At 35.0% G+C, this 13,261-nt stretch overlaps 2 protein-coding genes across 8 annotated transcripts in view; both read left to right on the top strand.

Annotated features, from left to right (window-relative positions):
• LOC126697329 (uncharacterized) overlaps nt 1-1,658 on the top strand; it is an 89,913-nt gene extending 88,255 nt beyond the window's left edge. For 4 of the 7 annotated variants that reach the window (XM_050394289.1, XM_050394281.1, XM_050394288.1 and 1 more), the window contains exon 8: nt 1,329-1,400. In XM_050394289.1, coding sequence (XP_050250246.1) covers nt 1,329-1,385 — 57 coding nt within the window. In that variant the 3' untranslated portion in view covers nt 1,386-1,400. Of the gene's footprint in view, nt 1-1,075; nt 1,109-1,328 lie in introns of all 7 variants that reach the window. The other 3 variants (XM_050394292.1, XM_050394283.1, XM_050394290.1) reach the window with 2 other exon arrangements.
• A 2,142-nt stretch (nt 1,659-3,800) lies between these two features.
• On the top strand, nt 3,801-12,394 carry LOC126697327 (nuclear transcription factor Y subunit B-1). Its single transcript, XM_050394275.1, has 8 exons — nt 3,801-4,003; nt 4,183-4,447; nt 4,576-4,705; nt 4,983-4,988; nt 5,110-5,193; nt 5,327-5,365; nt 10,974-11,047; nt 12,051-12,394. Exons 2-7 carry the CDS (start codon nt 4,224-4,226, stop codon nt 10,992-10,994), a joined length of 504 nt encoding a protein of 167 aa, XP_050250232.1. The 5' UTR covers nt 3,801-4,003; nt 4,183-4,223; the 3' UTR covers nt 10,995-11,047; nt 12,051-12,394.
• The last annotated feature ends 867 nt before the right edge of the window (nt 12,395-13,261 follow it).

Genomic DNA, 13,261 nt, shown 5'->3' with positions numbered 1-13,261 from the left:
GCATACTGACTATAGAACTGTTATTACAGAAACTAGTTTTAACTCAAGTGTGTGAATTGCCTACAATTTCAATTATGAGATATATAAAAATTAATGCATTTTTTCAAATGCTCGACTATTATGGTCCAAGAATGACGATTTGGACATTGATTTATAATAAATTTTATATGTAGCTTTGACCAGAAGATATATTTTAGTTGAGGGCTTTAATGCATTTGTACTTAATTTACCATGCATTTTTCTAAAAATGCCATTCAGTCTGTGCATTGATATTTTTCACTATTCACGCAGTTTCAACAACTTAGCTGTTTACTGTTTAGTTTGTGCAAAATGGTTGAAATGGACAGTCAGGATTGTCATATGAACCATACTATATTTATGTTGTGGCTTCAAGATATGAGTCTTATCTATTGTTTCACTTTTCCATTTTTCTTTAGTTTCATATATCCCCTCGACACATATATGCTCTTTCCTTAGAAAACCCATTCTCTTATACTCTAGGTTGTGTCTAACTTTTTGGATCACCATTTACTGCTATCAGCATGGACAACGTTTCCTTAGAAAACCACTCTCTTATACTCTAGGTTTTGTCTAACTTGTGGATCACCATTTTCTGTTTTCAGCACGGAAAAGGTTATTAATTTGTTTCATAATGTCAGAAAACTTGAAATCTGCCAATTACATTTTTCACCAGTTTGATACCTTATTGTTTGCCATCTCAGTTACAATGTGATGAGGGCTGTTTTTTCTTCCGGAATTTAATCTTGTGGCAAAAGCTTTACCCAAAAGTAACAGTAGATTACAAGAAAGTTCTTGGTACCATTGCTGAAATCATTTTATTAATGTACTGTTGTATAATTGTATTACAGATAGCTTGAGGCTTTTGCAACATGTGGAGACAATTTTAGTTCCAAGTTCTTGGGAATCAATTATTTCAAAAACTCAGGAGGAGATATCATGGGAAGAGAAGCAATTCAAGGTGTGTGAATTTCTAAGAGTTTAACTAGATTTAGAGCTTTGAGCTGCTGTGAGTTGCTGATTTTTTCATGATTGTTTTATTTTGAATTAAAAGAAGGATGTTCCTGGGATGATCACCGCATTAATTCAGGTGAGCATGTATATTCTTTGTTACTTGCACTGTCCATAAAAGTGTATTTATCTGTGCAACTGTTGAATGTACAATGGTACAGGGATAGATAAGTAAGAAAAACCTTCTGGAAATTGAAACTATGGACCATCATTTAAGCTCTATATGTCCATGTTTTCTTATTCTTTTCAAAAAAACATGGAGAGACAATGAAATGATCATTCTTCTTCTTCTTGTACAGAAAGAGATCATGGAGAGAGTAATTCTAGAAGGTTTTCCGTTATGTGATGCTGTATGAAAGGTGGAGCATTATTGTTTACCTTTTGATATTCTCAAGCACACATTGGACCACATTGCTAGGAAGGAGTGAGGGACTTGATTGCCACTGTCTACACCAGTATGTAAATTTCGAGTCTATAAAGGGTCTAGTGCCCTTTTCAGCTCCAACCGCACCAAACATGTGAGAGTCCTGCTTCTTTGTCTGTGCGCTGGGACTGCTTGTGATGGACCAGGGATTTTTACATTTGCCATTAGTTGTCCTTGGTTAATATTTGAACGTTTGGTGAGGGTACTATGATGTATGTTGTGAATTTTCTCTGTATACTACCTACATGATAATGATGGGTGTTTTTTTAACTTAACACCCTCTCTTTGTGAGAGGCCCGCTCTATAGAAAGAGACACTTTCTCGTAGCTCATGCATTTTATAGGCTAGTCCAATGCTAATGCCACCACTTCTTAAATTTTGCTAGGTGGAGGAGCTCTAAAATATCTTGCACTTTGTGGATCAAATAAAACCACATAAAGCTTGAGAAAATTGATAGGGTTGTGAATGAGCCTGCGTGGCTTGCTAATGTTAAAGGATTCAAGCTTGAGCAACGCCAAAGATATAACAAAATGTCACAACATTCTTAAACTAGTATGCCAACTCACACATGGGTCCATCACAATCTTCTATTTAAATTTTTTAGTATGCTAATTTTGAGAATGTTGTGAATTTTTGTTGTTTCCATAGCAATACTCTTCTGGCTTAGCGTCTTAGCAGCCTTGACTTACATATCGGTGGTTGTAGACTTGTAGTGTTAACCCTTCCCAAATGTTAGTGGGAGGGGTTGTAGACTTGTCCTAGAATTGTTCTGGATATTAGATTCCAGTGAGATGTCTAATTCAACAATGCTCTCTCTCCCTCTTATGCCGATCACTTTCTTTTCTTATTTTTCACACACACCCATTTCAAAGTAGCTTATATATCTTTCTCTAAATATTGTTTAGTTTAACTTCAAAAACCTCTTTAGACAAAGTTGGCATTCTGAACTACAGCCAGTTGGTCTTGGTGGTGCTTGTTCTATATATCATTTGTTTTCTATACCCATTCTAGGCTCTCTACCTATTGCACAACCAAATAACGAAACATCCTTTATGGCTTAAACTTGCTAAATGGTTAGTGAATCCCCCACTTTGTGTCCTAGCCTTAGGTACTGCCTATTTGATTAACACAATCTTATAAAGCAATCAAACTGAGAATATCCATAACTATTCTTTGAATTTCATTATCATATTACATGCATATTAACAATAAAAAATTGAACCAATATGTGAGTTCCAGTTAATTCAATTAGTATTCCGTAAAACTTTTTTTCCCTAAAAAAAAAATTAGTAAAGCTTTTCTTAAATATAAGATATTTGGGTTCAAAATCTACAAAGCAATAAGGTTCATATCTATTTTTTTTAAATGAACCCAAATATAACATATAATTTTTTTTTTTGAAAACCAACATATAATTAAATCTATACTATTAATAACACGATTCCCTATTTGGATTTCAACATTTTGGGTACTAAAATACTTTTATACAAATTCTTAAACTCTCTACAATATCCATATCTTTTAGTTAAATAATTTTAAACTAAAAAACACAAACTAGTTAAAAGAGTAATTTATTTTTCCTAAATTTTAGGCTTTTTCTTTTATCTTCTTCATTCACCCTAAAATTTAGGACATTATCTCTGTCTCATTTTAAAATATTATTCCACATTACCTTACTTCTTTCTTTAAAAAAAATATACACAATTATTTATATATCACTGTTAAACATTATAACACTAATCTAAAAAATATTATTGCACACACAAAGCGCGTGTGCCATGTGATGGGTCTAGTATTATACAAATCTTCCAAAATATATACTAGTAAAAAACGTAATTAGAAAATAGTAATGTATATTTGATTTTATATATATATATATATATATAGAATTTTGAATCATTCTATGATAACACTATTTACCATCATATCAAAATACTAATTGATTTTTTATATAGTCTATAGATTATTAAAAAATAAAAAATAAACTTTATCAATTGAATGAACTAGTATATTTTGAGAGAAAGTTCATAAAAAAAAAAACCCCATAATTTTATTCTTAGAACATATTAAAACTGCACTTATTTTTTTGTATATTTGTGTAAGTATTCAATTTAAACTTTAAAGAGTATCCCATTTTAGTATATGTGGTTTAAAGTATATTCAAAGAATAAAACTACAGGATTTTTCTTATAAAAAAATATATATAGGATTTTTATTTTTATTTTTTAAATGTTGTTTCTCCTATACCTATATTTGACATGTTAAAAAAGGAAAATACATTTAAGGAAAAAAAAAAAAAAGAGCAACGAACGGTAGTGATAAGCATAAAGCCAAAAAGCTCTCCCTCTTTGATCAAACTCTCTCTTTTTCTCATTCTCATTCTCTCTCTATCTTCTCCAGCGTCCGATCACCCTCTCCCCCTTAAAATCCTTTTGTTTTTATAAATAAAATAAAATTTCAATTCCACCAATCCAACCCCTCCCTCCTCTCCTCTCCTCTCTCTCTCTCTTCAACGCGCGCCAAATACAAAACTAACTAAAACCACTTCAGGTACCTCTCTCTCTCTCTAACCTCTCTTTCTCTCTCTAAATCTCCATCCATGGCGGACCTAGGGTTTCACATCTCCACACCTATGTATTTGTATCGGAGTGTTTTGTGTATAGAATCAGATTGCTGAATTTTATTATTGTGTGTGTGTGTGTGTGTGTTTTTGGAATGTGTGAATGCAGTGATCTGTTCTAGGGTTTTGAATTTTTGCTGCGAGCGTGGAATGGCGGAGGCTCCGACGAGTCCGGCCGGCGGGAGCCACGACAGCGGCGGAGAGCAGAGCCCGCGCTCGACGGGCGGGGTGCGAGAGCAGGACCGGTATTTGCCGATCGCCAATATAAGCAGGATCATGAAGAAGGCGTTGCCGGCTAATGGCAAGATCGCTAAGGACGCCAAGGACACCATGCAAGAATGCGTCTCTGAATTTATCAGCTTCATCACTAGCGAGTCTGTAATTCGTTCCTTTCGTCGTTTTGATTCGGTTTTCGTGTTGTGAAAATTGAGATGTGAATTGTGATTGTTTGATTTTCTAGGGTTTTGAAATTTTTTTTTTCGTGATTTGTGTGTGTGTATAGAGCGAGCGATAAGTGCCAGAAGGAGAAGAGGAAGACCATTAATGGTGATGATTTGTTGTGGGCAATGGCCACGTTAGGGTTCGAGGACTATATCGAACCCCTGAAGGTTTACCTAGCTAGGTATAGGGAGGTAAATGAATTTGGGTTTTTTTTCCCTTCTTCTTTAGTATATGCTTTTATTTTGTTTGATTCAAAGGATTTGATTTGAATTGAATTATTGACTTGTATGTTCTAGTTGTCGAAAAATATGGATTAAATGTGGATATAATCAAACTTTTATTTATACGAATTATTGAGACCAATTGAGATTATGTACTGTTATTCTCTGTCTGTTCAATCTATTGAGTTTTTCTTTCGTTCTTTGTATGATGGATTTCATTGGGATTGGGATGATCACGGCGTCACAGTTAGAAGTAAGTCAACCCACTTTTCTACAGTTAATTATGAAGTCACTTGGTTTGGTTAAGTTTGAGTTATAAAGTTTTTCATGTAAGATTAGGAATAACATTATTGGTTAACTATGAATTCCATTAGGGTGATTCCAAAGGGTCTGCTAGGGGTGGAGATTCTTCTGCAAAAAGAGATGCGGTTGGAGGCCTGGTTGCTCAAAATCCGCAGGTACAAACTTGCAGTCTTAAGAATTTTCTTTATTTGACATGTCCATGCATTATGTGATCTTATAAATGAAGCTCTCGAATATTAGCTTACTGTATTGTCTTCTTCTTGCATTGCTGGTGAACCCATATTGCAGTTTGCGCATCATGCGTCATTGAACTACATTAACTCCCAAGTAACTCTCTCTCTCTCTCTCTCTCTGTGTCTGTAATTGTGTGTGCGTTACTTACTCCCCCCCCCCCCCCCCCCCAAAAAAAAGCACATATATTTGTTGTTCTTCTAAAAATCAGAATAGAATTACTCAAATATGGGTTGGAATTCAGAGATATAGTTTATTTCTTGGCATATATGATTAAACATTTCCTGCTTAGCTTCTCTTACATTCAAAGAGGAACCTTGGCTGAAAGTCAAAAACTTTTTTTGTCATCTCCATATTCATGCTTGTGAAATAGCTAAACATGGACAGAGAAGATGTAGTAGCCTACATTATACAATGTTTTAGTAGTCTACATTATACAATGTTTGGGTAATGCTGAATTCAGTCAATGAATTGCTGGATTCTTGGAGTTGAGTGATGAGGTGCCGTAGGTATGGAACTGTATGGGGGGCAGGGACTGCTTGTATTCTGGGTGCATTTGGATAGAAAGAAATCAGTGGAAATTTGAGGGGAAGGAGCTATCTGTGCTGAATCTCAAGTTTCTCTTCCTGAAAACTCTTTATGAGTTGCTGTTGCCCTCTTTTACTCTCTCAGCCTCCTCTTTGATGGAGTTCTTAGACTCATTGAACTTAAGTCACTAATCTTATAGCTTTCCTTTCTTTCTTTTGTTTCCTTTTGTTTTCTAAACCTCTGTATACTTCCTGTATACGTCTTTTTAGATTTGATAAAGTACAATTACCTATAAATAAATAAAAAATTAGGACCCTCTTTGCCTAAAACTTGAATTGTCATTTTTGTTCATTTTCATATCAGAATCTTTTGCTGATTGAAGATTCAGTAATGGAAGAAATCCTTAATGTATGTAAACAAGTCTAAAACAGAATTGTAGAATATGAGTTTACATGTTTTGTAGTAAATAAAGGCTTGAATTAGATGCAACATTTTCCCTCTTTCTTGCATTATTCTAGACCTTTGTTCTTGAGTCACTAAAGAATTTGAGGACATCTTAGAGAGTGTTTGGATTGAGACACGTTTTTGCCCCCTTTTTTTTGTTTTTTTTAAACCAGCGCCTATCCCATAAACAATGCAAATAGGTAAATGAACAGTGTTTTTGGTGTGAATAGTAATCCAAAAATTATTTTTTTATTGTTTTCAGTTTTTAGTTTTCAGCAAAATAAGCGGTATTCAAACTCACACTTAGTCTCATAATTTTTATTTGCATTTTAGCAATTCTCTCATTGCTCTCTCTCACAAGCTCTCAACCCAAGGACTTGATACTTGGTGCATGTAATCAATCCAAAGAGCTACAAAGAGGACCAGTGCATTTTAGCTATTCCATGGACTATAAATTTGATTTATATCATCTTCTCCTCCGAAGAATTTTCATTTTCACTTGTTGTCCAATTTGACTGGAGGCATCTTATAAATTCCACTGTATGTTTATATTTAATTTTGTTCTGACACTAACAAAACTAAAGTTTACAATCTTGTCAATTCTTCTCGTGTTGTGATTACATGCCTTTTAATAGACATTATTATCCTAATGTTCTTGGAATAGTTTGGGAGATTCAAGGGTTCTAAATCATGTGTATTTGAGGGTGAAATATTTGAGTAATTTGCTTTCTATGACTAATTTGGATAGATATATTTTAATGCTTCAGGGAACTAAGCTAAACTGACTTTGGCCCTGTGTTCTGTCAGTTGCTGACAAATGCTAGTCTTTGTTTCAGCAATGTGAATGCAGCATCATTACAATCTGGTGCATGGGGTGCCAAGAGCCTTGTAGCTCAGCGGTGTTGATTGGTATCCTTTATAAGGAGAACCAAGGTTCAAATCCCCTTTCCTCCACTTGTTATAACAATTTATCAAAAAAGATCTGGTGCATTGGGGGCATAGACATTAGATGGTTTTCCTAACTAGATCAAACATTTCTTCTTCTTTGCTTGGTGGAGTGACTCAAACACTTTGAGAGCGTTTGGTTTGCCTTGATGTTACAGTACACCGTAATTTTACATTATTGTAATCTTATATTAATGTAATCTTAATACAAGAATACAACATTATATTGTTTAGGAAGGTGATGAGATTAAGGTGATGTAATATATTTTGTAATTTTAGATTATGGTAATGTTAGAAAAAATAAAATAAACTAAAAACTTTAATGTCACATCATCGTAATGTGCATCACATCAAGGGTACATCAAAGCAAACCAAACGCTCCCTTTGTGTAATAGAACCCAAGATCTCTTACCACAAGCTGGCATGGAGTGCCATTTAGGCGATAGACCATTGGCTTGAGTTGATCAAACGTTTTAGTCTTAGGGAAGTGCTTTAAGGTGCTTTAGTTTCGTTTGGTCTGAAGCGAAGAACTTTTCTAATGCCATAGATGTAATAGAATTCTTTCCTCCCTCCCCTAATTGGTATGAGAAATCCCATCTTGGTTCTAGAATTCCATCTAAGACTTGGATTTAGTTTTTTTTTTTTTTTTTTTAAATAATATTTTATTAGTAAAAGAGGAGAGGCCCTTAGCTACGAAGGTCTTGAATGAGAGATCTTTCAACCTTTGTTCTACAGGATGTTTGTATCAATGAGATCTTGAGGATTTTCTCTATTCTCACAAATATGTGGTTGTCTTGTCCTCGCTTCATTTTTTTTTTTTTTTTTTTTTTTTCCAATTGATGGTGGTTGGCTATGTTAATGGCAGGGAAGGTTTATTTCATTTTTGGTTCAAGATGTTATTTTTAATGTGGATTTAAGACATGAGAGGTTTGATCTGTTCTATAGGACAAAGTTTATAAGGTCTCTAGGGGAGAAAAGGTTTAAGGTGCACCATAAGTGGGGTTTTTTTTTTTTTATATAAAATATTTGGTAAGTTACACATGCCCAATGCGTCTTGAATTCATAACTTCATCCTTCACTACATTATTATGGTAAGAGGAAGTACCAGTTGACTTATAACTTATTGGCACCACAAGTAGGGATGACAATGGGAGTGAGACGGGTTTTACTCAAATGTGAGGATATATAAATAAATATATATATATATATAAAATTTACTTTTTATATGTATTCTATTTTCATCCTCCAAAACATGTGCTCTCTCTTAATACTTCCACAACTGACCCATCTCACCCCAGAGCTGCCTGCTCCCACCCCGCATGCGATTCTCCCACTCCGAAGGGGGAAACAAGGTGAAGATGGGGTATCCCTAATCCAACATTGCCCCATCCTGCCCTGTTGCCATTGCTAACCACAAGTGTTTGTTTGTAGGGGTCAAGAAATTAGATTTGAGTGTCTTTTTGAATAAGAAAATGGTGTTTGAAACAGCAAAAGCTTGTGCAGTCATGTTTCCAAAGATTTGCTTCAAACTTCTTTTAGGATATGGGGTTGAATGCTTTTAGAACAATCTCTTTTCTTTCCCTGCTAAGAGATTGTCCTCTTTTCAGTGGTAGCATGAACTCTAGAAAGGGGTTGATCATAACTTTCTGTTTAGGGTTGCATCTTTAGATGATATTTTGAATAGGTGTCCGGTAACAAGCTTTCAAATTATCACAATTGTTCTATTCTTTTGATTTCTAGAGAAGGAAATGAAATTTAAGGATGTAAATGTACAAGGCATAATTTTCCCTAACAGATTGCATGTAGAAGAAAATTGTGTAGCTCAACAATAGGCAAAATTGTGGCAGATGTGAACAGAAAATAACTATCCTTGGTAATTTTTTGCACATCTGTATACATCAATGTCATGCTTAGGCTGATGAATGAGATCCTTTTCGCACCTACCAAAAAAGAAGAATGAGATCCTTGTCACCGAGGACAAGAAAGCCCTATTGCCTTGGGTTTTATTGTAATAGTTTCCATGCTTTAAGTAGGTTAATACATTGTTTTTGTGACGCTCTTCTAGGAATGTCATGCATAGTTATAGTTAATTAGTTCCTCGATTTAACCATTAATCTAGGAAGCACGGGTGTGCCGCTTGGGCCAGCGCACCCAAGTCCGATATGCACGGACACGCCGTGTGGCCATGGACGTGGCTGCACGCGAGTCCGTGGCCGTTTTTTTTTTCCATTTCCGATTCGGTCTGAAACAGGCCCCAGATCGGTCTGATATGGGCCAAAATAATTGTATATATATATGCAACTTAAATCATTCACGTGCTGAACATGTGCATCATTTAAGTTATACGACATCGTTTCTTCTAATTCCTGCTTCTTTTCATTTAAACAAATGACGTCATCTTTAGCTTTAGTTCTTCTGTCATAAAAGATAAAACGCTGCCGTTTGCTTCAATTCTTTTTCTTCTACTAGTTTTAACATTTAACAGAAAAACTTCTAAACACAAGATTTCCAAAACCAGCAAAAAGAAACTATCTCTGTATTTATTTAGTTTTAGTTTCAAACTTTCGATCTTGTATTCTAATTTCTGAACATCTTGTAATGGTTCTGTATTCAGTATTCATTTTATTATCTACTGTTGCTCTTAAATTGGTGTATTTTTACCATTATATGAAAAAATATGCTTAGCAATATATAGAAAATATAAATAAAAATTTATTAATAAACGTATACTGCTGCACCTGCACCCAAACCCGAATCCGCACCCGTGCTTCCCAGCCTTTAATGCTACAATCTTTAAATTCAAAGTAAAATCAATAGCATTTCTTTAACATGATTAGCCTTATTGGCTATTAGAGTACCAGTTAAATGATTAAATTTACCATTTTCTAACAGCTTAAGCTTTTGGAAAAAGTGGTAATTTATTTTGTTATTTGTAAGAAAGTTTATACTTACATATTATTGAATAACAAATCAAGGCATTGACTATTGGAGAAAATCATGGAATTGGAATAAATCAAGAAATTGATTGCCAGAGAAAATTATGTGATTGAAGCCAATAATGTAATTCCCATTATAAAAATAGGTTCTATTATAATGTATTGTCGTCTAAGTGAATGAAGAAGAAGTAGCCTTTTGAGCTCTTGTTTTGTGGATGCAGTTCAAGTGGTCGAACCATGTAAAGCTCTCATATCTTCACTCTACCTCTCATTTAAAAATTTAAAAAGCCATGGATTGGGCCCCACATATTATGGGGGAGTGTTAGAGTAATGGTTAAATGATTAAATTCACAATTTCATAATACTTTTTAAGTTTTTTGGACAAGCAGTAGTTTATCCCTGGCAATCCATACAATAGCACTACGCAATTATGTCCTGCAACTTTAGATTAGGTCCTTTATTATTTAATGTGGTATATATTGCAGTCTCAGTTCAAGAATTTTTCTGTGCATGGAAGAATGATGTACATTTTGGTTTCAAATGAATGTTTCTAGATTTGTACGATTTTGGCACTGTCGTTGGATGTGTTTTTGAGAAGACTCATAGGCTTAGAATTGTGTGGTTTGGGTTTTGTGCAGACATTTTAGCTGAAAAGATTTCTCATTGACTGTTGTATATAGAGGGACTTGTGTCTTATACATTTATTTTTTTTCTTCTTCATAACATGCCACTACTTTGCTATGGGCCTCTAGTTATACATAAATATATGTCTTAGTTCCTCTGATCTTCATACTTGTGGTGAAGTCATCATTATTAGTAATTGATAACTTGAATGTTTCCCTTGTGTTCAGTTTGCTGATGCTGAAGGTTAGGGCCATATCCAGATCTTCCCTCCCAGCATCCTGTTTTGGCAGGACCAAATTGGGTAATGGACCCTTTAATTGCAAATTAGGAATTATAAGTTTTTTCTTGGGTTCTTTGTTTCTGAGATTTATCCATGTTTCATTTAATTATTTCAAATGACTTCTTCTGGCTTTAAGTTGAATGGCAAAAATCATTAATGACAAGTAACCTTTATTTGTCACTTATTTATTTATATTACACATGGCATATTTTGACACATACATAACATAGTACAATTTCTCTCAAATGTAATAATTTTGCACACAACATAGTTCGATTACTCTCTTTATGTAATATTTTTAGGGGAGGGGATTTGGCTGGCTGAACTCAAGCCGTTCTGTGATTGTTTGGTGATGGAAATACCATCCCTTTGCAGTACCTTAATTATCCCATTTTATTTCCCCTTCTGTTTGACTTGTTAATCAAGATAGGAAGATCATCTGACAGAGCTTTTTTAGTTTGTTGCTGTAACCTCCATGGCAGACTGAACTATGCTTTATAGAAGCTGGCTTTTTCAGTGCATAAGTCTCCATTTTTTTTTATTTGAGGGGCTAATTTCTTATTAATACGATTGTTCCTGAATTAGAACATGCAGCATGTTACTGAAGTAGCTGGCAGTAGAAATGTTTTTTCGGGGTTATTAAAATCATATTGGCTGTTTCAAAAGTTCAGATTGGTAACAAAGGCTACTTGCAGGATGGTAGATATGCTACTAAGTAAGATTGTAAGCGAGTAAACCTATATTCATTGGCTGCTTCTATCGTGCCTATTGCTTTCAAGAAATAATTTTTTTTCATTTTCATTTTATTTTGTTGAAGTTATTCTATATCTCATAAAAATGAAATTATTTCAATTTCACATAGGTTTCTCTTAGAAACAGTGTGATTCTATTTGTGGCATTATAAATTTTTGTGATAACTCCTTATGTGTAAACTTAAAATGATGCATTTTGTTTGGTGTTTAGAGGGTTTAGGTGGTGCAGTGTCTAGTTGGATTCTAATAACCAGTTTTCTGGGATCTTGCAGGTGCAGGGACAACATGTGGTTGTTCATTCTATGCAAGGAATTGAGTAGTGAGTTCTAGATTTTCCAGAACTATCTTTTCAGATTCTAATGCGGGTAAAATTGTTTAGTTTCAGCACCAGTAGCTTTTTTTTTTTCAAAAGTGGATTTATCTTTCTCATTCGAAATACTACATATTTCTGGGGCTTTTGTTTTGGTTGTTGGGCCAGGGCGTTTAGGATTGGTCCCTTCACCAGAACAGATTTAATAGTCTGATAAGCACTGTAAATTTGGATCTATCTAATTGAGTTGCCTGACAATTTCAAATGCTGGAATATATGGAGGTTTGATGAGAGGACCTACCCTTATGTTTTGTTTGTTTTGGACGATTGATAAAGTTTTCTATTGCCTATCATACCCCTCCCCCCCCCCCCCCCCCCAAAAAAAAAACCAAAAAAAAAAAATATATATATATATATATATTAAAGAAAGTGGCATTCTATCTCTCATTCTTTCTGGCAATGTAGGATTGCCTCTAGAGGTCTATGAATGCTAACCAATGCATTTTCAATCTTTGATTTCGGTTCCTTGCAAGTAGGGATGGTCATGGATAGGGTATGGATCAGGTATACCCATACCTTACCCGAAATGTTTGCCCATGGATATCTAGATACCAATACCCATTATTAACCATATCCAATTCTTACTCGAATTTATTATCTATGGTTATCCATACTCTACTCGAAACCCATTTAATTTTTTCTTTTTAAAATCCAAAAACATTTTAACTTAAAAACTCTGCCTTTTTCAGGCCAAAAAAAAAAAAAAACCCTTAAAAACTAACCACAAGCGACTCCAGCAACAGTGACTCCGGCATGTGCGTGTCTTGGTAGAGCATGACCGACCTGCCTTTCCGAACCGGGAAGTAGGAGTTTTAGCCTTCGAAATGGTCCAGATCAGTTGTGATGCTGCACCGGTATATCAGGTTGTCCTCGCATTTCGTGAACCTCATTTCGAGTAGGAGCGATGTGTCCAATTTCGGAGGCTTGTCGAGTGAGTTGAGTATCGACAGCCATTCACTGATGGTTTCGTCGGAGAGGATCCGGCGAGTGGAGACGATGGCGACGTCGATTAAATCGACGCCGAACACGTCGTTGTCTTTGACGTAGAATTCGACTTTGAAGGCCGGGTGTGCAAGGGGGATCTTGAAGCGCTTGTTCCACACAGGGCTGGTG

This window comes from Quercus robur, chromosome 8, assembly GCF_932294415.1.
Source record: "Quercus robur chromosome 8, dhQueRobu3.1, whole genome shotgun sequence".
In the NCBI taxonomy this organism is placed as follows: domain Eukaryota; kingdom Viridiplantae; phylum Streptophyta; class Magnoliopsida; order Fagales; family Fagaceae; genus Quercus; species Quercus robur.
The sequence above is the reverse complement of the archived record's forward strand: the minus strand, read 5'-3'. Positions and strand labels throughout refer to the sequence as shown.

What these genes read in the sequence shown, in the direction of transcription:
- LOC126697327 (XM_050394275.1), top strand. Translation starts at nt 4,224, where the DNA reads ATGGCGGAGGCTCCGACGAGTCCGGCCGGCGGGAGCCACGACAGCGGC. An exon ending in TGGTTGCTCAAAATCCGCAG is followed by an intron (nt 5,194 to 5,326) that starts GTACAAACTTGC and finishes CCCATATTGCAG; the next exon opens with TTTGCGCATCATGCGTCATT. An exon ending in TGAACTACATTAACTCCCAA is followed by an intron (nt 5,366 to 10,973) that starts GTAACTCTCTCT and finishes CCTTGTGTTCAG; the next exon opens with TTTGCTGATGCTGAAGGTTA.